Source organism: Alosa pseudoharengus, unplaced genomic scaffold, assembly GCF_046254945.1.
Source record: "Alosa pseudoharengus isolate Yale_2024_CS ecotype anadromous, Long Island Sound unplaced genomic scaffold, YU_APseudo_1.1 YU_APseudo_1.1_scf_1, whole genome shotgun sequence".
Lineage (NCBI taxonomy): Eukaryota > Metazoa > Chordata > Actinopteri > Clupeiformes > Clupeidae > Alosa > Alosa pseudoharengus.
The window spans coordinates 55,272,864-55,298,709 of record NW_027468564.1 but is presented as its reverse complement, the minus strand read 5'-3'; the positions used below and the strand labels follow the sequence as shown (position 1 = coordinate 55,298,709).

Below are 25,846 nucleotides of genomic sequence, written 5' to 3'. Positions count from 1 at the left end.
AACACACACACACACACACACACACACACACACACACGTGGCCACTCAGCAGACACACACACTCAACTCTCTTGGCCTCGGGCAGCAATTCATCGGCAGGGCCACTGCTGTAAAGAAAAGCCATCAGCCGGCGCTGCTGTGTAAAATAGCGTGTCTGTGGGTGCTTAAATAATGGATCTAATTGGACTGGTGATTAATGTACTTAGCGTGTGTGTTATTATGTCTCCAGCCCCGCAGGCAGGCAGGAGAGGGGGAGAGCGGGGAAAAAAGAGGGGGAGAAAAGGAGAGAGGGAGAGAGGAGTGCAGCTCAGTGTGCCTATGGAGAGAGAGGATGTATGGAAATGACCTTCATCTTGGCTGGTGCTAATGTTAACACACACACACACACACACTAGCGCACACACACACACTCGCGCACACACACACACTCGCGCACACACACACACACTCGCTCACACACACACACTCGCTCACACACACACACTTGCGCACACACACACTACACACCTCATTCTGCAGCACCTCGGGGTCCACTGCAGTGGAACTGTATGTACTTCTTTAGGGGGAAGCCAGCGATATATAGGCTACATGCTAAAATATGTTGGTTAGAGGCAGTCTATGTAAAACAGTCCCAGCAACAACACTACTGACAACACAAACTGATGAACTGTTATTGTTATGTCTACGTTTTTGCTGCTGCTCCAGGTGTTGTTGCGTCTCCTTGGTGCTGCTGACCCAATATGGGGAATAACAGTGGGACTAAAAAGCTGACGCACACTGCAAACCCTGTCAACTCTCAGCTGGGGGGCTGGGGTTCAAAACAGCCAATCAGCCTGCATCTTCATTTCTCACCAATGTGGTAGACATCAGCACTGGACAGTGGCTGAAGATGAGTTAGTCAAGAGTGAGCCTGCTGTTGCCCCCTGCCAGAGACGAGGTCAGTGTGCGTGTGTGTGTGCGTGTGTGTGTGTGTGTGTGTGAGCATGCGTGTGTGTGTGTGTGTGCGTATCCCGATGGGACACAGGTGACAAGTTGTAGCAGTGCGTCTTGCAGCCAGAGATTAATTCAGGTGGATAGTGGCCTACTTCCCTCCGTCTCAGTGGCCTCTCTCATCCCCACCTCTGATAGAGCGCTGGCTGTCCTGGCTGACCTCTCTCCCTCCAGACCTCACCTCTTCAGCCTCTCGCTCTCCACCTCTCCACATCCCCCTCTCCCCTCATCTTTATTTCTTTCTCTCTCTCTCTCTCTCTCACTCTCCATCCCTCCCTATCTGCGGCTGTCGTTTTTTTCTCCCCCCATCCCACTGTGTGTAAGCCAGAGCTCGATGCAGCACAACTATTTGCACAGTGGTAATGAAGACGGAGAGGGAGCGAGCAAGAGACAGTTATCTATGGAGAGGAGAGGAGGAGGAGGAGAGGAGGAGAGGAGGAGAGGAGGAGGGGGCACACCTACTGCCTGTCTAACTGTACACTCACTGCAGCAGGAAAGAAGTAAGAGAGAAAGAGATGGAAAAGGGAGAGGTAGAGGATTGTGTGTGTGAGTGAGAGAGAGAGAGAGAGAGAGAGAGAGAGAGGGTAGAGGAAGAAAGGTGAGAGGGGAAATGATGGAGTGAAAGAAAAGGAGTAATGTGGTTTGTGTATGTGTGTTTGTGTGTGGGTGTATGTGCATGTGTGTGTGAGCGAGAGAAAGAGGGTAGGGGAGAGAGAGTGAGAGAGAGGGTAGGGGAGAGAGAGAGAGAGAGGGTAGTGGAGTGAGAGAGAGAGAGAGAGAGAGAGAGGGTAGGGGAGTGAGAGAGAGAGAGGGTAGGGGAGTGAGAGAGAGAGAGAGGGGATAATGGCAGGGAGGAGGACCGGGAATAGAGAAATAATGATCACTACCACACCACCACACTGCAGGTTCTGCTCCTGGAACACAAGACGCAGCAAATGCATGCAGAGAGAGAGAGAGCAGAAGGGGAGAGAGCGAGAGAGGGAGAGAGAGCGAGGGAGGAAGAAAGGGAGGGAGCGAGAGAGCAAGGGAGGAAGAAAGGGAGGATAGGGGCAGTAAATAGAGACATAAGAAAGCAGAGAATCTGTCCACAAAGGAGACAGCAAAGTGGTCAAGGAGTGGAACAAGGGCGCTCGTTGCACCCAACAAAAGTGTTGGGCACACATCATAATCAGCGACTTCAGCTCAACCTTCTGTGGACGAGGAAAAGAACTAAATTATGAATTATGCAAGGGACTCGTCCACTAGCAGACTTTCTGTCCATTCCATGTTCAATTAAGAGCGGTACCCAGAAAAGTGGGAAAGTCGAAGAGACAAATGTCCCCACTAATAAGGCACAAGACGGAGCCACCGGACGGCCGGTTGCAGCCACTTCCTCTCCTCTCCTCAGCTCCTCAGCCTCCCTCGGCTCCTCTCTGTATACGTCTTAATTATCCTGAATATCTCGCCGCTCATGCCAGCGTTTGATGAATGGCTACCCCTGTACCACCACCAAACACCACCACCACCATCAACACCACCACCCCCAACACCACAGTCTCCCCAGCTTTCAGGGAGAGCGTGTGGCGCAGATGTGTCTGAGTGTGTGTGTGTGTGTATATGTATATATGTGTGTGTGTGTGTGTGTGTGTATGTATATATGTGTGTGTGTATGTATGTATATATGTATATGTGTGTGTGTGTGTGTGTGTGTGTGTGTGTGTGTGTGTGTGTGTGTGTGTGTGTGTGTGTGTGTGTGTGTATATATATATATGTGTGTGTGTGTATGTATGTATATGTGTGTGTGTGTGTGTGTATATGTATATGTGTGTGTATATGTATAAGTGTGTGTATCTTCTGCTGGCTGTGGGAGTGTGTTTATAGATCAACACAGAGAGTGTGTGGGCAGCGGGTCCCTGTGGGCCGGGCGCACGCGGTTCCCTCTGATTGGTGTTCAGGTGGGCATCATCGCCACAGTCGCCGCTCTGACTCAGCCTTAAGGAGACGGCGCCTTCCGCAAGGGGGCGGAGACGTCCGGCCGTTTGGGCGACAGCCACCGGAGGCTTTGTTGCGCAAGGCGGCCTTTACATCAATTCAAAACCATCGCAGGAAGAGGCACAACACCAAAGGAAACTTGGAAGTTCTTCAAGAAGTTCAGGAAAAACACCTTCCCAAAAAACTTTTGGCGAGGTGTTGCATTTACTGAGTCACACTTTGTAACAATCCATTGGAGCCTGTTGTGCAGACGTGTCAAGCGTTAGTCTCTAAAGCTACATTCTATGGGCCAATGCCCTGGGGTGAGTCACCTTGTCATAAATGGATCAAACTACTGTTCACACTGACAATTCATTATAACAAACTGAAAATACTCTTGACCCTCCCCTCAAACTCCCTAATGACATTTAATCAGCTCTGAGAGAGAAAGTGCCACCTGCTGTTAGACCATCCGGTGTTCTTATAGTCTCCATGACACAGGACTACACCAATTCTACTGAGGAAGCTGAGTCACTACCTGCTGCTACCTAAGGCTGGTCATGACCGGCTGGTGACCAGTTACAAGACAAACAGACGACAGACAGACAGACAGACAGACAGACGACAGACAGACAGACAGACAGACAGAGACACACACACACACACTCACTCACACACACACACACACACAGCGGCTCTACCTGGCCCTCTTTAACAGGCTCAGTAGGGATCTGGGACTGCGGTCTGCAAATCACAGATCCAGAAGAAGTAGGGTCCGGTTGTAGCCTGTTATACAATCGTATAGATGAACAGTGGCCAGAAAGACGAGCTAGACTTGACAGAGAGGTCAAACGTGCTAGAACTGACCCACCTGTAAATAGCCTCTACCGGACACGTCGTCAAAACACCTTCACATCCCCTCCCCTCCCCCCAGCCTGGCTAACTGCATAACCAAACAGTTGCTGCTGTCAAATGCTGGCTGCATGCTTTGTTGGCACGTTCCAATTTCCGCTGTAATCTTGCACGAATTGAGCTGGCATACAAAACAGGAGCTTTTTTCTTCCTTGTTTTCACCTCAGTCTCCCTCCTCCGGTTTCTCATTTTCTTCCCTTTTCATCTGGGCCAGTCGCCGCTGTCAGCCCGCTGACGGGGAACAAGGGAACCGGTCAGCCGAGGTAACAGCTGAACACTCTGAGTTTTGGCTGGAGGACGAGTTCTCTCTCTCTTCCTCTCTCTCTGATTCCCCCTCTCCCATTCTGCCTGAATGCAGAGCAGGGGGGAGCATGAAGAAGGGAGAAGACATCCCCACCTCAACCCCCCCCCACCTCCTCCTCCTTTTTTTCTGAACTCCTTCCATCACACATTCACAGGGAGTTCAAGAAGTCGTCTCACAGGGGATGCAGGCTCCTTCTGAAGGATTACTCTCACGGCAAAGCCCGTTAAGAGTTGTGTGCATCCCTCCTTCCATAGAGTCAGGGTTTTTTTTTTTTTGCGAGGACTTGGATGGAATGAGGCTTCCCGTTTTAATTAAATTCTCCTCTTGTGCTGCTGCTTGGGGAGAGCACAGCAGAACAAAGGGGTAAGAGAGAAAAAAAATGAGGATGAGTTTCCCGACAGCAGACCTCTATGCTGCCTGTAAAAGAAATGTACTTTAATGTGGCCAATTCAATTCCAAATATTGCTGTTGATTTCTAACAGTAGGAAGGTGGCTGTGAAACAACCACAACAAGGTGTGTATTTGTGTGTGTGTTGGGGGGGGTCTTGCTTGAGAATGCAGACGATTTGAGTACGAAATAATTCAATGGCATACAAACAAACTGTCAATTGCTCTGTAAAGATGTGTACACCTTTGCACGAAATTGCAATAGAGGTAGTGCTGGCAAAGTGACCTTACAAACCCCACTGGTGGATCACAACACCATTAAGAGAACAGGGGTGATACCAACTGCCACAGGTAACCACAACCGTAGATACGGTGCTGCTTGAAAGTTTGCGAACTAGAACAGTTTGGAGTTTTCTGTTGTGTTGCTTTTCAACGACGGTAAGAAAATATCCATACCCTCCTACCCCTTGCTAACACTGTATACCAAGAAAAGACCCCCTCTCAACAGTGAAGCATGGGTGGTGGAAATGTGGAAGTGTGGGCTGTTTTTCTGCCTCTCTGTCAATCAGGGAGATGAAGCTAGTGAGGAAATAGATTTCACAACAGGACAATGACCCTATAAGCATTCAAGCAAAATGACCAAGGAATGGCTTAAGATAACGAAAAATCATACTCTGGATTGCACTAATCAAAGTCCAGAGCTCAATTCAATAGAAATCGTTTGGCTAGATCTGAAGCGGGCATTACACGCCAGTTGACCCTCCAACCTATCTCAGCTGGCTGAGTTCTGCAAGGAGGAGTAGGCCAACAGCTGCAGAACCAGATGTGAGGCACTGGTTAATGAGTACAGATGTGAGGCACTGGTTAATGGGTACAGATGTGAGGCACTGGTTAATGGGTACTGATGTGAGGCACTGGTTAATGAGTACAGATGTGAGGCACTGGTTAATGGGTACTGATGTAAGGCACTGGTTAATGGGTACAGATGTGAGGCACTGGTTAATGGGTACAGATGTGAGGCACTGGTTAATGAGTACTGATGTGAGGCACTGGTTAATGAGTACAGATGTGAGGCACTGGTTAATGGGTACAGATGTGAGGCACTGGTTAATGGGTACAGATGTGAGACACTGGTTAATGAGTACTGATGTGGCACTGGTTAATGAGTACAGATGTGAGACACTGGTTAATGGGTACAGATGTGAGGCACTGGTTAATGGGTACAGATGTGAGGCACTGGTTAATGAGTACTGATGTGAGGCACTGGTTAATGAGTACAGATGTGAGGCACTGGTTAATGAGTACTGATGTGAGGCACTGGTTAATGGGTACAGATGTGAGGCACTGGTTAATGAGTACTGATGTGAGGCACTGGTTAATGAGTACAGATGTGAGGCACTGGTTAATGAGTACAGATGTGAGGCACTGGTTAATGAGTACAGATGTGAGGCACTGGTTAATGAGTACTGAAGTGGTGATTACAAAAGGAGGTGCTACAAGAAATTAACTACATGGGTTTAGATACTTTTGCAAATGTCATATTTTGAATTTTTTGTGAACTAAACCACTTTTGTTGAATATATAATTAAATTATATAGAGGGTAACGACAACCGTAGATTAGAGATACAAGCACAGTCATGCACACATGCTGCTGATAGAATCAAGTTATAATGACGTAACTTAAAATGGTGTGGTTGACTAAGCCAACATATGATTCTTGTAATCCTTTACCTAAAATGACAACCAAATGTTTTGCTTAGTCAAGCAGATTACAAGTTCATGTCATTACATACCACCAGCAGTCTCTCTACTGCCTCTACCAAGAGTACACAGAGGTCCGCCAACTTAGGGAGGAGCTTGTGGCATGTGCTCTGAGGAGGGTGGCGGAGCTGTGCCCGTGCCCGGTAAACAGTTGGACCAGAGGAAATGAGGAGTGACCGGGCCGATGGAGTTGGCAGGGAGCGCGGACCTGGAGCCGGGCCACCACCAGCACCAGATCCCCGTGCACACCCCAGCTCTGGGAGACGAGGAGGTGACCTCTGGTGTGGCAACACGCCAGACACGGGAGCAGCCTCCATACAGGTACATCATGGGCAGTGGACCTGTCTGGTGATGATGTCATTCTCAAAGTAAGAGAAATATCAAAACAAAAGGTAGAGACTAGATGTGACTGAAGACACATACCACATATAATTGTACTTTAGAACCCCAGAAGGGCATTATTTATTTTTTTTAGTTCAAAAGAGGAAACTTTTAATTCTCTCTACCTAACTTGAGAGTAATCCAGCTGTCCACACACGTCTGAAGCAGCTGGAGGAGGTTTTTTTTTTTAGGAGATTAAAAGGAAACACGCCTGGCTCTAGTCTCAGGGTTGACAGGGTATCCTTGAGTCCACCTGATCAAAGGCAGAGTTTGTTCTGCTACTGCTGATGGCTCCGACCGGTCTGCCAAATAAAATCACATTAAAGAGATACCCCCAGGGTACTCCACCCAGCAATAATTAATAATGAGCACAGGGCTGGAAGGTCAAAGTTGAAGTCACCAAGGGGAGAGGGAGGTGCTATTATTAACCAAAATGACCAAGACATGGTTTAAGATTAAGAGAATTTACACTCTGGATTGGCTAGATCTTTTGGCTAGATCTGAAGCGGGCAGAACATGCCAGTTGACCCTTTTTTTGTGGGGACTTTTCTGCCAAACAATCAACAAATAATACACATGTTGGTTGCCTACATACTGGTATATGTTTATATCAAAATAAAAAGAAAATACCAATCCTAACTGCAATGTAGGCAACTGGTCACTTGTGAATTGAATGCAGGATTAGCCAATGAAACATTAATGTGAAATGAAACACAGGTTCATCCTGTAGGGTTTAGAGCTTCAGCAACCAAGTTTATAGACAACTGGGAAATAAATTCACATTCTGCCTTCTTGGATCCATGAATCAGTGATGTTCAGTATTGATCCATAAATGGAAATGTTTAATACAAGCTTATGATTTAATTTTAGCTGAAAACACTTGAGTGCAACATTAATTTCAGATCAAAGCGATATCAATTCATGCTACCTCTTCGTGCTGAAATAAAAATGTACACCACTAATCCTTCAGAGGATGGATGCTATAAAAATCTAGGCTAATGGGAGATTCTAAAAATAGTGTGATGTAGGCTACGTGCACATCATCCAGTGGCTTTCCTTATGGTCCCACAGTGATCAGTAGTAGACAGTACTTGGAGGGAGGGATTAGAGTTAATTTAGTCTGTGCGCTCCAAGACTATCAACAGTCCCATCAAAGTGCGCATTGAGCAGAGAGAGAGAAAGAAAGAAAGAAAGAAAGAAAGAAAGAAAGAAAGAAAGAAAGAAAGAAAGAAAGAGTGAGAGAGAACACTAACAATTTCCTAAGCAGCAGCATCACTGAGAGCATTTCCTGTCCACTTCTCCATTGAAGGGCTTTGGTCAAACCCATTTCTGTACAAGCTGACTGGAGCAGGAGGCCTTTGCTGTAATGGATGCCTCTGACTGAGGTGTCTCTCGGCCTAATGCGCCGTCTGGCCCCGACTAATGGTGACCGCTATGAGAGAGCGATAATTAAAGGAAATAAATCACTGGGAGGGGAACAAAATATCCATTTAGAAAGCAATTATATGGACAATTTTTTGCCACAGTGCGATTTCTGATGACTGTGTCATAACAGTTTGCAGGATTTAGAGATCTTAGCAGTGAGAGGGAAAAGGGAATCATTTATTTTACAGAGCAGAGCAGAGCAGCCCCTGCATGCTATCGAGCTCAGACACCATACAGTACATACTGTAGTACTATCCCCAAACTATACACATAATGTGCACAGCAGCAGCTCTTGGTGCTGTTGTACAATACATATCACCTGGCCACCCGACCACTTGATGCTGTTGCAGATGGTGAAGCGGCATCACTCTCCAGTAAAACGAGAAAGTGGCGATACCTCAAGACCTCTTTAACCAGAAAGGATGACCCTGAGATCAAGACCTCTTTAACCAGAGAGGATGACCCTGAGATCAAGACCTCTTTAACCAGAGAGGATGACCCTGAGATCAGTTGCTGACACTATTCAGTCTCAGGCTGCTGGGCCTTCACCAGCCAAGAGAGTTTCTCTAGCCAATAAAACCACAACATGATTTTTTGCCTTTCCAACATATGAAAGTTTAACCTTTTTCAGGCGTTCAAATGAAATCATGCAAACACACCTATTCCAGAGCTAATATGCGTTGATAAGATTGCGAGAGGTTCCTTTTGCTCTGTTGAACAACTCAACCAAGGCAAGCAGAAAAGGCACGAGTGAGCTTTGCAATGCCGTGTGCCGGGAATAATAATAAAAAAAAATAGTCAATTATTGAACAATTCAGTTTTTCAAAAGCTAACTGAAAAATATTTTACTTAAATGATCTAGTATAGACTGGACTTTCTTAGCCTTTGAATGCATTTCAATTCACCAAATCAATATTTCAGAGTGCAGTATTAAAAAAACATCAATTCTCTGGACAAAACTTCAGAGGGAACCCACACTGACTGGAAAAATGCAACTAGTCACAGCATACCAATTGGAGAATGGTTCTTTATCTGGAGAAAATAGCCGCACATAAAACTGCTACTGAAATCACTTTTAGGTTTTGAATGAGAATCAATTCATGGTAAAAAATAAACCTTTGTTTATTAAATGTTCCGTTCTTCTAACACCACTCTTGTCTTGTCTCTTTACAGCCCAGTGCAAATGGATGGATGGATCTGCGATCACATGGGCCTCCCGTGTCAGGGAATGTCCCCGACTACACACACAGCGATGGCAGTCGTCCAACTCCCTGTCCAGCCGACCCAGCAGGGGCCAGGAATAGCGCCCAGACGCACTGACCTGCCCCTGCTCGTCAACAAATGGTGTTACCGTGGGTGACCGTAAACAGGTCGCCTGTCACCATTATCCGTAGTAATTACAAAAGAGTTAATCGGATTGGGTGGTGAGGTCAGACACACACTCCAGTGTACAACAAAGGGGAGAGAGACTCAGAAAGAGATATTTGTTCAAATTCTACAGAGATACAACGCTCCTGGGAATGTAGTTAATTCAATCTGAGGAAGAACAGCAGCAGAACAACAACAGCTCACTGCTCAATAGCTGAAGACGTTATCAACCAATGCGTCTGACACCTGAGTCACCTGACTCTGCCAGGCGAGTTCTGGCCATACTAGACAGACTACAGCACCGGTCATTGGCTAGACAACCAGCAAGTCAGAGTTTCACAGGAATCACTAGCCAAGGCTCCAACAGTTCCACTACTATTCTGTCTCTTACAACCCACAGGAATGTTGGTGGTCAGGAGCAGAAGAAACCAAATAAGTATAAGTATAGTATAAGTATATATACTCTTTTGATCCCGTGAGGGAAATTTGGTCTCTGCATTTATCCCAATCCGTGAATTAGTGAAACACACAGTGATGTGAAGCACACACTAATCCCGGCGCAGTGAGCTGCCTGCAACAACAGCGGCGCTCGGGGAGCACTGAGGGGTTAGGTGCCTTGCTCAAGGGCACTTCAGCCGTGCCTACTGGTCGGCAACCCTCCGGTTACAAGTCCGAAGCGCTAACCAGTAGGCCACGGCTGCCCCCACATATCATGACACATGACATGATATTAAAAAAAGACACTTGAAGGTCACTGAATTCCAATCAAACCAGTACTGAAAACAACAGCGATGCCAACTAGGGTACCCATTGTCAGGTTCTTTATATTGCCATGTGAGGAACTGAGAGTTAGGCCCTCATTATATTTTGCCAGGTCCTGGACTAACTCACACTTCCAGAACCTGATGTTTTAATGAGAGCAACAGCAAACAAAATGAGGAAACGGGTAAATGTGGCTCCATTCCTGAATGAGACTGTAAAAGAAAGAATTGGCAACAGATTGGAAGGATGAAATGGGACACAAAAACATGGGCCCCATGAGAGCACATCAGCAGAGAGGCCGTAGTAATGCAGCACACTGTGTGGTTGGAGGCATCTGCTCCGAGAGCTCATTAGCGGATATCGCCACCGACCGCCGGTGCCAACCAGCATGTAGCAGAACCAAGCAAATGCATATACCCCACCACCCCACCCCACCCAGCCAGACGCCCTTCATCCTGATTTGGAAATGTGTTGCCCAAACACTCATGGACACACATATAATACCAATTATACAGCGGAGCAGATGCCGCAGGGACTTCAGGTGTGTGTGTGTTTGTGTCTGTATCTTAAATGAGAGCTGGGTTCAAGACAAAGCCTTGAAGTGGGTGAGTACTGGTGCCTGTGTCCAGTCCTCACCGGCTGCGGAGCGTGAGGTCCAGCCAGCAGGCGGCATCTGAGCGAGAGGGCGCAGGGGCCGGAGTGCATGAGTGTTCTGAGCCAGAGTCCGCCTGGACCTGGGGCCTCGCCAGCTCACTAGACGAGTGGACACTCTCTGTGTGTGTGTGTGTGTGTGTGTGTGTGTGTGTGCCTTCAATGTGTGTGTTTTGGGTTAGGGTTCAGCAGCAACATTTGTGGTGTGTGTGTGTGTGTGTTTGTGTGAGACCTCCCACCATTTCACACACTATGCAAACAGAGACCATGTTCTTGCATGTTTAAACTGTTGGCAGTGCACTGGGTGCATGTGCGCGTGTGTGTGTGCAATTGTGCATGAGTGTGTGTGTGTGTGCGATTGTGCGTGGGTGCGTGGTCAGCAACCACGAGACACTACTTCTGGCTGAGCGAAGGGGCAATGACGTGAGAGTCACCAAACACACGATTAGTTCTGTCACGAGCCAAAGCCCCACGCAGACACACACACGCTCACGCAATCACACACACACTCCCACTCACAGCGCCACACACACGTCATCGGCCCGTAACACTCTATAAAACAGGAAGTGATTTTAATCACCGTGGCCTGAGTCACTTCCTCCGTCACCTCGTAAAGCCCTGAGCTGTGTCCATTTTTTCCCCCTGAAGCCTCTTTTATCAATCACTCTCCCCATCCCCATCCCTCTCTCTCTCCCTCTCTCTCTCCATTCCCCCCTCTCCAACACTTTCTCTTCACCTCAATCCATCGAGACCACCACAGTCCCTGTCAGGGAGCCAGAGCATAAATCGGGCAGCACAGCCTGGGCCATAATGGGTCTGACTAAATCTAACACCACAGGCCGCACAGGCTCGCTCACAATGCCACCAAATCCATCATTACACTGGAAATGGCTGCTGCAACCTTGTCCTTGCTCCATGGTGTGTGAACTCACACTAACACTCTCTCACACACACACACACACACACACACACACACACACACACACACACACACACACACACACACACACACACACACACACACACACAAAGCCCACACACTCTCTCTTCAGCCTGTGTGTTTTGTGAAATATAGAACAATGAGCTGCTAGTGCCCTGCGTCATTGAGTCTCTTTGTCTCTGAAGAACGTGTGTAATGGTCACGTGAATTCAAATGGGATTCTATCTGCTAGCGCCAATTCATTCTCTCCCCTCTGGCTGCCTCTCCACCTACCTACTCCTCTTCCTCTCAGAGTGCTTCTACACCGGGCACGGGGCTGAAGCGTACCGTTCGCCAAGTGTCAAATGAAGGGTCTTATTTTTCCGAATGTGCGCAACACTCTCACATTTGGGTGAAGCCAGTTCCATTGATTATTGTGGAAGCTAATTGTTGCAGCGTCCATGAATGGAACACTTCAGTTGTGCACCTGTTGTTCCTCCTTTACTCCACCACCCTGGTGTGGTCCCTCCTTTACTCCACCACCCTGGTGTGGTCCCTCCTTTACTCCACCACCCTGATGTGGTATTTTACTCCACCACCCTGGTGTGGTCCCTCCTTTACTCCACCACCCTGGTGTGGTCCCTCCTTTACTCCACCACCCTGATGTGGTCCCTCCTTTACTTTACTCCACCACCCTGGTGTGGTCCTTTACTCCACCACCCTGGTGTGGTCCCTTTACTCCATCACCCTGGTGTTGTTCCTCCTTTACTCCACCACCCTGATGTGGTCCCTCCTTTACTCCACCACCCTGATGTGGTCCCTTTACTCCACCACCCTGCTCCTCTGGGTGTCCATCCAGTCTCATTGGTCATCTGTCCATTTTTCTCTCCCCCTCTTATCCAGAACCTATAGGGAGTCTAAGCCACATGCTTCCCCTTTGGACTCAGGAAATATCAGATATGCTCTCCATAGGGAACGGTCTGCAAAAACAAAATCAATTCCATGCAGGATATTTTGGATCAGTGCATCCATCATCAATTTCTGCGGGCGGATGAAGCACTAGACCACAGGCCCATACCTTATGGAGGGTCTGTATGGAACAGTATGGATTCCCTGTGGAGACCAAAGCAAAATGTCAACTGAGGGATGGCTTAGCTTCTTTCAGCCACGTTCAGACTGTGTGTCCAATACACATTGAGTAAACAAGAGGAAAAGATGCAAATGAGTTTGATGGAAACCGAGCTAATATGGTTGCTGGGTTGACATCACATCACTTGAGATTCACATCAACACTCAAGGAAAACACAACCCAATATGGCCGCCAGAGACGATAAACTGAAGTGACTGAGCTTTCCCGCTCCTCCTGTGCAGGCGCCAGGGGACCACTATTACGTCAGTCAATAAGGACCCTTTAGGGGAAGCCAGTCCCATCCCATTGAGAATCCATTACGATAACACACACACACACACACACTCACTCACTCATTCAGTCTCTCTGTCTCTGTCTCTCTCACTCACATGCACGCACGCACGCACCCCTCCCCTTCTTCATGAGTGAAGTGTCGTATAGATCTGCTGCTAAGAGGGGGGGGAGGGGGGGGGGGGGGGTGGTGGTGATGTGGAGGCCCTGGGTGGACGTCCATACATCTTCCTTTGGCGCTAACGGCTAACGCACACTAATAGCTTGCCACTTCCCCCCTGGGCAGCACATTATCGGGGTGGGGGGGTGGGGGTAGGGGTTGATTTGTGGTGCTATACTGGTCACCTCCTCAATCCCGCTAACGTGGTTTGTTAGAGCCTGACAGGGCACAATTGGATATATGGGGCGGCGTGGTTGGATATTACCACAGTCATTAAATGAGATTATGACTGCGTTAGTTCCACCATAGCCTTCTGTTTCATCAGCCACCTTTATTAAAACACTATACAACATGTGGATAATGTGAAGAGGTTTGGTGGTCAGGAGCTTTTCATCTTTAAAACACACACACACACACACACACACACACACACACACACACAGACACACACACACACAGAGTGCCCCCCCACCACCTGCCTGCCTGCCTCCCTGTACACACCCTCTCCGCCCTGCCTCAATGGAATTTATACATGGGTCTAGTGATAAAGCAAAGTCTTACATTTAATCAGGAGAAATATTTCGGCAGGAGCAAGCTGATAAATAATTCAAGAACGAGTTCGACAGCGCTGGCAGCCGCGGCAGGCGAAGCTTGGGCTGTGGAAAGAGAGAGAGAAATGATGCCACGGGGCTGTTAAAAAGGTAATGTCATTCTACTGCACCACCTCACGAGTGGTTGCTTCATCCATGCCAGAGAGAGAGAGCATGAGAGAGAGAGAGAGCATGTGAGAGAGAGAGAGAGCATATGAGAGAGAGAGAGCATATGAGAGAGAGAGAGCATGTGAGAGAGAGAGAGAGAGAGAGAGAGCATGTGAGATAGAGAGAGAGAGCATATGAGAGAGAGAGAGAGAGAGAGCATATGAGAGAGAGAGAGCATGTGAGAGAGAGAGAGAGAGAGAGAGCATGTGAGATAGAGAGAGAGAGCATATGAGAGAGAGAGAGAGAGCATATGAGAGAGAGAGAGCATGTGAGAGAGAGAGAGAGAGAGAGCATATGAGAGAAAGAGAGAGAGAGAGCATATGAGAGAGAGAGAGCATGTGAGAGAGAGAGAGAGAGAGCATATGAGAGAGAGAGAGAGAGAGGACGAATATGATAGAAAAGGTGACAAGACAAAATAGACGGATAGCCTTGATAGAGATGAAATTCAGCAGAATCCATATGCCTGTTCTCTAAGTGCAACAAGACAGGATCATTATGAACCTTTTGGGCTTGCTGGCTAATGCCGATAAGACTGAGCAACACAGATTACAGAGCCAGATAAGTCGAATATCTCCTCACCGATAAGAAGCCTACAGACATTATGAAACAACCAGAGTGATGACGAGCTCTGCATCCCTGGTGTCTCAGCCAAACAGTTTCCCCTCTAAACTCCTAATAAATAGTCATAACAAAGCTCAATTGAATAAAATACCACACAATGGTAACCGCCACTAAATGATCAACAAAGACCTTGTTTTTGTTGTGTTTTTTTGTTTGTTTTTAATGTGTCTGGGTCTGGACTGCTGGGCTGCCAAGCGCAGCCGCATATGAGGAGCCAGGTGTGGGGAGCAGCGGTGTGGTGTGCCTGGGGTCGAGCGAGCTGGAGCGATCTGCGGCCGCGATCAAAAGCACACGGGCCCCATTAAATATTGAAGAGGAGCACATCAGGAGGCCAGGCGGACGGACGGGCGGGCGGGGGGGGCACACGCAGGACGCCCGCAGTGCTGCACCGCTACAGCTGGCACACAGACCAGAGACACGGGCTGCATGGAGGAGGAGGAGAGGAGGAGGAGGAGAGGAGGAGAGGAGAGGAGGAGAGGAGAGGAGGAGAGGAGGAGAACACGCAACACACAACTGATAGACACACATGAAGGACTCTCTGGGGGGGGGTGGCATCTAACGGTAAAACGTGAAGAAAGATTGATGATGCACTACTCTACACGTGTCCATTTGGGTCGCAGTAGACAATGACACAGAAGAGCAAAATAAGTACAAACAGAGAGGGTTATCAAGGATCTTTGGTACAAATCATCCTAACAGAACACCATCTCATAACAGAACACCCAGAGAGGGGCTGGAACTCAAAGGAGGGAAACACGAGTGTGAACGGGCAGAGCACTCTGCTTTGAGGAGGAACTCTGACAAGGGGAGCCATGCAATTATACAGATAAGGCACGATCATTTGACAGCGGTAAGCTTAGAAAACCCGTAGTAATGAGGAGAAATCTCCGGCTCTGTGTTTAAACATGTCCCCGGCACTTTGGATGTTTGGTTTCCCTGGGAAAACACACACACACACACACACACAGCTTGCAAAGTCGTCGACATGAATACTAATGAGAATATGGCTTTAAGTGAAATAACACTTTCTAAAGGTTTCAGAAGAAAAGAAGGAGGTGGGTGTTTCTAATTGTCTTTGAATGTGAGTCTGAATACAGAATGCATGGAGAGGCAGAAATCGAGTTAACAGTAATACCAAGCCGAGCAAGCACACTTGCCTGTGAATATCTAGAAACCCACAACCCGCTCGGTTCAAAGTCCGATATATCTCCATTTATGGCCACCAGCCAAAGTGCCCTTTGACCTTATAGATGCATTATACCCCAACCAGTTGCCGTAAGAGCTAGGCTACTAAAAACTCATTTTCCTGTCTCAAAACTGGCCAAAAAATGGCTGCCATATGTCATGTATCCTGCAGATCACAGAACACCAAGAACATTGCATTCAACAACACCAATCCCCACACACAGACACTTGAGTCTTGAGGGGGAGTTTCAACAAAGCGCCTGGCCTCCAGAAACTCCACCGGTGCTCCATGGCCGACTCCGCTCAACTCAGCCCCTCTCCGTTCCCATGCTCAAGGCAGGCACTTGAGCAGATCCATACAGGGCTCACTGCTAAAACTGAGCAGGCTGGTGAATAATTGAAGGAACAAAAGCATGCTGCTGGAACACTTCATGGTCCTTCTCTACACACCAACCAAAACACTTAGCATTCCAGCACAGTGCACACGGGGCACACCTAAGGCAAGGGAAACGCGAGCAGGGCAGCTGCCCCTGACCTGTGGCGGCCGGTGAGGTGGACTTGGCACAGGCGAGCGCCATAGCGCTTCCGCCTCCTCTCATCAAGAAGGATTACGGCCTCCAGGGGTATGACAAGGTTAACTGGGATCATCCCCTTCTGCACCGACATTGGAGTGAGAGACCAATGAGTGCTCATCAGAGTATGCATCAGCAATATAGCAGGTGTGCTGAATGTTCCATAATGGAGCAGGGGAGCTGTAGTTTAATATGCTTAATATGAATAACTGTAGGTCATACACCAGTTGTGATTTTAGATTATTTTTCGCCGAAAAAGTGAAGCAATTGTGCACAGATCGACCCCAGGTGGTGCTCAAGCTTTCTAACCAACTATTTATTGAGGCATCAAGGGAAATCATACCGACCCCTGAAAAATGTGAGTTCTACGACCCCCAACACGGAAACCGAGTGCGTCCACGTCTCCCTGCCCTGCGGTCACTGGTGACGGTCAGGTGACCACACTGTGTTCTAAGCCTGGGCACTGTGTGACCCTGCTGTGATATTCAACCAGAAATCTCCAATTATTCATTCTGAACTAATTTGAAGAATATGTTAAAACGTTCACATTTTTAAAAAGTCAAAGACAACTGGAGTTGTTTTTAAAATCCTGCAGAGCATTGTTTTCATTTAATTTTCTTTTCAATAAATTCTGCTGCGGATCAAAAGTCAGCACTGACGACCTCAGATCAGGCCTGAGGCAAAAAAAAAAAAAACCTCACAGAACCACAACCACAGAACCATCCACTGACCACTCGTAAGCCTCCTCTGCCCACTCCAGCGGGCCCTGCGGATCAAGCGAGCCGAGCGAGACAGAGCGAGACGGCCAGCCGAGGCTGACCCGGCCCCAGGGCAGGAGCAGATGCTGGCGGGGGTCGCTCTTCCTCCAGCCGCCCACCATCTGGAGCTGCTGACCTCTGTGGCCAGCAGCCGGGTGACCATCCTGCTGGGCCGAGATCGCCCTCCCAGGGTCGAGCGAGGGGGGGGGCAGACGATGGCCATCTGGAAGTTAGATTAGCCTGCGAGCCAAGGAAAGTGTGTGAGTGTGTGAGTGTGTACACAAGGAGAAGAAAGTGGAAAACGCAGAGAGAGAGAGAGAGAGAGAGAGAGAGAGAGAGAGAGAGAGAGAGAGAGAGAGGAGAAGAAAACAGAGTGGAGCTTGGAGCTAGGAAAGGAGAGAAGGGACACCCACTCACAGCTGGTTATGCAGCGCTGTGCTGTGGCTAGCAGGGAACGCAAGTGGTGGTGGTGGTGTGTGTGTGTGTGTGTGTGTGTGTACTGTGGATACAAATAATGTTGCTTGTGTTTTTTGAGTGTTGCCCACTTCTGGAGGGTTCATGGCAACCCAGGCACTGACTCCTAGCACACACACACACACACACACACACACACACACACAGACACACACAGACACACACACACACACACACAAACACACAGAGAGAGGCACTTCCAAGCGTGCCATGTTGCACATCACATCTACTTGACGGGCACCCAGCACAGCAGGCACAGAGGGAGCCCTCACCGCCACACAAACACGCACATATGCCACAGGGCACGGCGTCCCACCAGAGTGCAGCTCTGCACATCAATCTTCAGCAGCAGCCATGGTGAACATGGAATTCCATATTGGGGAGTGTGCATTAATGTGTGTGTGTGTGTGTGTGTGTGTGTGTGTGTTTTGACATCCGTAAGCATATCGTGTTACACTGAGAACCACACGCTGAGCTCTGCTAGCACATGTGCAATGGTGGGCGAGGACACACACGCACAGAGAGCTTTTGGATGAGCATTATGCAACAACAAGGTTCCCCTACTCCATTCCCCTGGAGCAACCCAGATCATTGCCTGAATGCCCAGGTTATCACAATCCCAAACATTCTGACTGCAGATTAATAATGTAGTGTAGCCTGGATGTGCTGCACAATAAACATGTCTTGATGGCCATGCAGCTCTCTCCCCTCGCAACACATGATGGGAAATTGCCTTACTAACCAGTGCAGAGATGATGAAGCCAATATAGATATATTGCCTTACTAACCAGTGCAGAGATGATGAAGCCAATATAGAGCTCCATTTTCATGGGATTCACATACCCATCTAAATACGGTGCATAACCCTCTATAAATGGTTCCATGCAGAATGGGATGAATGCGCTTTGATGAGGAGCAGATAAATCACGCTGACTGCCATGTGACCATCCGGCAGGAGGGACTGACTCACCCGAGGCTGCCAGTTCTCGTATTGCTTCTGGAGGTTGGCCCCGATGGTTTCAAGGGCCTTCTGTGGACTCATGGACAATGGGTCTGCATGAGGGAGACAAACACATACACACGTCATCAGCATAACAGTCATAGCAGCCTATATTCAGTCATAACACCCTGCTGCTGACACCCATAATTAGCCTGCAAACACTCAGCCAAACATGGCCTACTAAGCCAAAACATAGCCCACCAACAAATGACTAATACTCTATAATTAGCCAATGACTAGTCAAAACGGTAGTATCAGAACGCTAGTCAGCATCACTCAAAGTCAACATTACTCAGACACGAAACTTGCTGCAAGCCAGAACACTTGTAGTCAGGCACTATTCCTAACACAAGGCACTGTTCGATCTCTAAGAACTGTGACTTCAATGGAAATCAAAGTCAATCTATAGAAAAATGAGCCTCTCGGCTCAAACTGAAACATCCACAAAAAGGAAAGAGGGAAAAGAGGAAAGATCAATTTCCTATAGATTCTGAGCTATCTAATTCTGCATATTAGGTTTAGGACAACGTGTATGGTCAGATACAATGCAGGTGATATTGATATTCTTTGTTCTGGGACAGAGCTGATTATATTTTATGACGGTCACCATTTTTTGGGAAGGTGACTGGGGGAATGTGTTCTGACAGCACAGCTGGAAGACTTGGAAATGAAATGCGGTGTGGTGCGGGACATGCTGTTCTGTATGCAAATACCGCCACTGTTTTGCCTTTTATTCGACAGTTCAAAATGTTTTCCCCTTCTCTCTCTCTCTCTCTCCTGACTACCCCTAATGGGCTGGTTCAGCCTGTGAGTGTGACACCTGAGGAGCCCCCCCCCACCCCCCCCGGCCCAGACTGACAGCTCTATCCCGTGTTTAACCCCAAGCGGAGAGCACCACTCCGTGATGTCTGCACTTTCAAGTTCTTTTGTCTGAGGAGCTGGTGTGTGCCTGGTGTCCCGCGATCGCAGACAACCTCCCGTCTGAGAGGATGTCACCTTCATAATAGGCACATCAAGTGCATGTTCTTGTTCCTGAAGAAGGGCTGTTAACCGAGGCCAGAACCTGGTGCCTCCGACTGAAAAGGTTGGAGGAAAAAAAAACATTCCCTGTGACTGACAGCACACTGCTGTCCTCGCCTCACCCCTCTGGGTCGTCTACGATGACAGCGCTGAGCGCTTTCTTCTTTTGCCGTCAAATTGTCTAAGAGGCAGCGTGGATCTCTCCCTCCTGATGAGTCAAGATAGTCTTAGATAGATAGGCTGCGTACTGCCGCCAGCCCAGGAGGATGTTACGTTTCGAGTGGTGGCATCAACCATCTCCTCTTCCTCCCGAGCAGAGTTTACCAGACCCAGAGGCTGACGCTGAGGACTGAGACTCTCCAGCTCGTCTTATTTTACCTCTTCCCTACCAGATCACTCAGAGTAGCCTGCCGTTGTCATTAGTCAATCATTTGTCATTCTGTCAATATGCAGTATGATAAACTAGTCAATCAGGTGTCTGTATTGATGGATGGGATAGTGGTTTAGGGGTGATGTGTACAGATGACAGCTTGGATGAATGGGGAGGATGAATGGATCGTGTAAAATGGATGGAAGAATGGACGACAATAAACGGATGAGTAGAAGAGTGTGGGCTGGGAGGATGGACAGACGTAAGAGTGGGCTTGTAAAGGGATGGAGTGGGCTGGGCAGAGCTCGTGATATGAGTGGAGGAGCGTGTGAGCGTGTGAGCGTGTGAGTGGGTGGGTGTGTGGATGGAGGAGATGATGAGGCCTCTTACCGATCCAGCACTCCAGCCTGGCGCAGGGCGAGGTCTTGACCACGTCAGGGGGGTCCACTCCCACGTTGAGACAAAGCACCAGGGCCACACTCACCGTCTTCATCTACAAGGGTCAAAAAAAGGAGACATTTTAATTTCAAGCGAGTACCTCATTGGCTCGGGTCAATGGTTCCCAAGCCAAATTTTAAAAGTTAAATGTAAGTTCATGTAAATGTGGATAAAGCATTGGTCACTGTGGACCCTTTAAAACTCTGCTCAACTCATACAACCGTAGTTACTTCCCTAAATAAAAATGCAAGGTAATCATGACTTTCACAGGGCTGAATGACAACAGTGTCTCTGACTCTCTGCCAACATTGTCAAACCGGTGCCTGTCCTAACGGACAGATCCAATTATGAGTCAAAACTCTGCCAAAGCACTCTGAGTGCGTGCCGGGATTTGACACCCAAATGAGGAGATTCACTCTCTGTGGCGTTTCAGATATATTCAGGTAATGCAATTAAAAGTGGCAGTTCACTAGGGCTATTCAGTTTGGAGAGATTTACTGCTGTGGTTTTATCACACAAGAGTCACAGTATCCAAAAACACAACATTCTGGGCCAGTGAGGTTAGGTACACGTGGCAACAGTACCAGGAAGCCGATCAATAGTCCACATTTGCACGCATACACATACACAGATAGATAGAGAGAGAGGAGAGAGAGAGAGAGAGAGAGAGAGAGAGAGAGAGATACACAGAGAGAGAGAGATACACAGAGAGAGAGAGAGAGAGAGATACACAGAGAGAGAGAGAGAGAGATACACAGAGAGAGAGAGAGAGAGATACACAGAGAGAGAGAGAGAGAGAGAGAGAGAGAGAGAGAGAGAAGAGAGAGAGAGAGGAGAGAGAGAGAGAGAGAGAGAGAGAGAGAGAGAGAGAGATACACAGAGAGAGAGAGATGCCCTCCAGTTGTGGTGAGGGTTGTCTGGCGCTAGTCCAAAATGCCCCTGGCAGCAGCTGGAGAACTCTACACCAGCTCACAGGGGAGCGCACACTCACTAAAGCACCACGCAGCAGCATAGCAGGCGAGCGTTGGAGGCCCTGCCACACATACACACACACACACAGTCAGTAGGCCAAATCTGGCCTAATCATTCTGTAACTTCAGTATTGCTGAGAAGCAACAGCTCTGCACGCACAAATACATCAAGAGAGAACTGCTATGTGGGGATGATGCGTGCATACATTAGAAATGAGGGGAAACATGATATCACTGGTCAGTCACTGGTGGAGTTTGAATATCTGAGCTTGTAAATTGGACTAAAAGAATGTGAAGGTAAATCACTATAACGTTCTGCTCTACTGACACAGGCAGAGGTGGCTTTAAAAAGACAGCACATGAATTGATTTGGTGAAGTTCTGACAAAATCACAGCGACTCCTTTATACCCCAACACCGGCCGATACCCACGCTGGTATCGGCTTCCTGTCTGTGTCAGACCCACTACAGTCAGTGGGCCAAAACCAAGCGGTGGTGGACTAAGGAGGAGAGGGATTGATTGTCGGCACGCACAGAGAGGACTGCAAAAAAAAAGGAACCGGTTCTCTCCAGATGCATCCAGAAACAAAATCACCAGGGAACCGGCCCAAGAGCGGGCCACCAGGACTGACTCAGGCAAAAGAACACCGCAATCGCTCAATCAGCGGAGCGGAGCGGGCAGCCGTGCGGACGGCAAAAATAGCTTATCAGCGCAGGAGGCGGCATGATGGACGGTCCTCGGGGAGCTCTCCGCTGACAGGCATTCTGAGGAAGATATCCAGGACCGAGGGCGAGGGAGGTCCCGCTCGGCTGCCTTCTGATAAAGGGGCTACTCTATACTGCTGGTGGGGTGGGGGGGGGGATTCAATAGCGGCCACTCTTCTGACGTACTGGCCTGTTCACGCCTTGCTGGTCAGTGTGCCATGGGGGTCGGGTCCTAGCCAGCGGAGCTGATCCGAAGCTGAGTTTGCCTGACCCACCCAGCCCCTCGAGTGCAGAATGTGTGGCGGACCGGTGATTGATAAGCCGTGTGAAGGCAGAGAAAAGTTATGAGAAATATCAAAGCAATAAGAAGGACTTTCACTTCATGAAAAGTGCTGTGGTCAAGGTATGAGAATGTCAATAATGTCCACACACACACACACACACACACAGACACACACAGACACAGACACACACACACACACACAGACACACACACGCTCTCTTGCTCCCACACACTCAGAAGCCTTTAAAACCCATAACAAGGCCAACATCCATTGCCAAATCCAGGCACCAAACCAATAGGGAGTCCTTTAGTGCCCTTTCAGCATTGCTCTTCGGCATAACCTTCAGTGCTGGACTACAAACACCTTTCCAGTGCAGTCCGGTGCAGAGCTGGCTTTCTCCTCAAATCCCTTTGATCAATGCACTCTGCATTAATACCTACCAAAGGAGCACGGGAGAAACAACTTATTGATATGATCATGTAACCTAGTCAATTAAAACAGGGCCGCGAGAGAAAAGCACGGCATGCAGATCTCAGATCAGCACACCTCTCCGAGTAGGCACACTCCCATGATGTGCAGCTGCGAGGCCTGCTTTGAGCTGCTACTATACAGGCAGGTGTTATGCCAGAGGCTCACCACATGATAAAAGCAACTATCTACCCACCGCAGTCCTTGGCACCACCATACCAACCACAACCCCCTGAAGGCAGCCGCTCTCAGTACTGGACCGGCCACATCATCAGCATCGTTAGCCGTGTCACCGAGGCAGCGGGGGTCGTCAGCGCTGAGCAGTTCCGGCAGAAGGAAGCTCTCGGAGTGTCACGGGCTCCGCCACTTGGGAGAGTAATCAATGGTCGCCCGGTTGGAGGGTGACAGGCGTGACGCTCGGCCACAGATTGGCCATTTACAAAGTCTTTAGTGGCCCTCACTCCAGAGCTCTGTCAGGTTTACAGCTGAATCAACAGCCCAGAACTGGGAAAGCGCTGGGGCTTCATTAGCGGACAGCAGTCGCAGGAGGAGGAGGAGGAGGAGGAGGAGGACTTCTGGGGAAAATAAGGGATTCTAAGAAAATGAGGATGCAGATATCGGGGAGGGCATCGTCTTCCACTAACTCCTGTTTTCTAAAAACACTAGATTTCCTGCTCATGGAGCGGCACTGATGTCACAGTATATTTTGTTCCAAGAACCCTTCCTCTGTTCCAAGAACAAAACACTGGCTTTGAAGATGTACACAGAAACAGGCCTCACACAATCCCAATCATACAGCGTTCCAAACAGAGAACACTGTGCGATTAGCAAAGGCTATAAAATAACTGCTGGCTGTCCTTCCTGCCAAAGAACGTGAGCGCTAATAAAGCTCACTAGTCTATTTTGGGGGGGGGGGGGGGTCAGGCAAACAGACTGGATAATCAGTGAGTGTGTTCTTCTGTGCTGTCAAACTAGCCTACATATTAGTCACTCTGCCAAAGCCCACTGCTTGAGGAGGTGCAGAGACCAGAGCGCAGGGCAGCCATCTAGCAATTATCCTCGCAATTAATGGGAGTTCCACCCCGCAGCTCTGACAAAGGTCAGCCAGGCAGCGGGACACAGTTGGACCTCATGTCCGCTGAGAGTAAAACAGAGTAGTAAGGACACACGAGAGAGAGACAGAGAGAGAGAGAGAGAGAGAGAGAGAGAGAGAGAGAAAGAAAGAGAGAGAGAGAGAGAGAGAGAGAGAGAGAGACAGGAGAGAGAGAGAGAGAGAGAGAGAGAGAGAGAGAAAGAAAGAAAGTGAGGAAAAGAAGTGGAAAAACGAGTGTGACAGACGGAAATACTGCTCTCTTCTTTAAGACTTAAGACCATTTACAAGGTGACACACACTAGACATGAGAGCAACACTGCGCTGCGCTCGCACACGTCAAGCTGGCTCATTATTTATTTAACCGCTGATGTGACATGACCTTCTCAAAGAAGGCAAACAAGAGACAAGGCAAATGTAGACTGACAGCTATGTACACACAAAAAAGACATCCAGAATCACATGCAGTCATAAGGACGGTCCGCATGAAAATGTGTCAGGCAGAACTCTTAAGTGGACAGCAATAAACAAACACACAGAGCCCTCAACAACCTAGGTAGAGTCCCAAATTCATAGGGACCTACATAAACAGATTGATATGAGAATTTGAGGGCTAGAAAAACAAGGTTAGTTTCCAGTTTTGAGCTCAGTTGAGCTCTGGTGAGTTGGGAAATGCCCTTTTGAAAATCTAAGGCTTCACCTGCAATGAGCTGTGACGCCTTGAGGGCTTTGGACCTGACAAGAGTAGAAATTCTCCTGCACAGCACAGTAAAAATGTCACAGGAACATGTTGAATTTCAGAACCTTACGACAGAGACATGTCACATACGTGCGCCACTACAGAACTTACTATCACTATTACCTAAGAGATAGACCATATTACTTATAATGTTTTTGATCTGGAGTGGACGTTTTAGGCAAATGTAACAATACTGGGATCCCTCAACCATTCCTGACATTAATGGAGCATGCAGGAGGGATGTTACTATTAATATTAATTTGGGGAATGAAAGTAATTCCCATGTGGGCAGGCTGAACACCAGAGCAGTTGGATAGAGAGACTGATGCATGTGCAAATGAGGACAGAGAGGACGGGAAAGGTGGCCATTACCAGCAATGCCATAATTAATGACACGGCAATATTATTCCTTCCCACTGAACATCAAACACTGGCAATTAATGGCACATTAAAAATCCATTTGCATGACAATAATCGAGACGAATGCAGGTTGTTGTCGTGCATCACCGATGCAGGAGTGACATTTGAGTTCTGACGGCCGCCAGGTGGGAAGTCCATTAAGTCTCCCGCTCAATGGCGATAACCAATTTGTCGTCGGGTGCCAAACCTAATCAGCTCCAACATGACATGTCCAATGCTTGTGACGGCTCTCTCTTTATTCACCACTCTCTCTATTCTCTTTCTCTCTCTCTTTATTCACCACTCTCTCTGTTCTCTCTCTATTCTCTCTCTCTCTCTCTTTATTCACCACTCTCTCTATTCTCTCTCTCTCTCTTTATTCACCACTCTCTCTGTTCTCTCTCTCTCTCTTTATTCACCACTCTCTCTATTCTCTCTCTCTCTCTCTCTTTATTCACCACTCTCTCTATTCTCTCTCTCTCTCTCTTTATTCACCACTCTCTCTGTTCTCTCTCTCTCTTTATTCACCACTCTCTCTGTTCTCTCACTGCAAAAAATGAATTCTAACCAAGTGTTATTAATCTTATATTAAGATTAAAAAATC

General features: G+C 48.2%; 1 protein-coding gene across 7 annotated transcripts in view; it reads right to left on the bottom strand.

Annotated features, from left to right (window-relative positions):
* The window catches only part of rptor (regulatory associated protein of MTOR, complex 1), a 150,209-nt gene that overhangs the window by 107,947 nt on the left and 16,416 nt on the right, over window positions 1-25,846 (bottom strand). For all 7 annotated transcript variants that reach the window (XM_076293483.1, XM_076293476.1, XM_076293504.1 and 4 more), the window contains exons 3-4: window positions 20,540-20,642; window positions 18,730-18,812 (exon numbers count right to left, since the gene is read on the bottom strand). In XM_076293483.1, coding sequence (XP_076149598.1) covers window positions 18,730-18,812; window positions 20,540-20,642 — 186 coding nt within the window. The remainder of the gene's footprint in view (window positions 1-18,729; window positions 18,813-20,539; window positions 20,643-25,846) is intronic.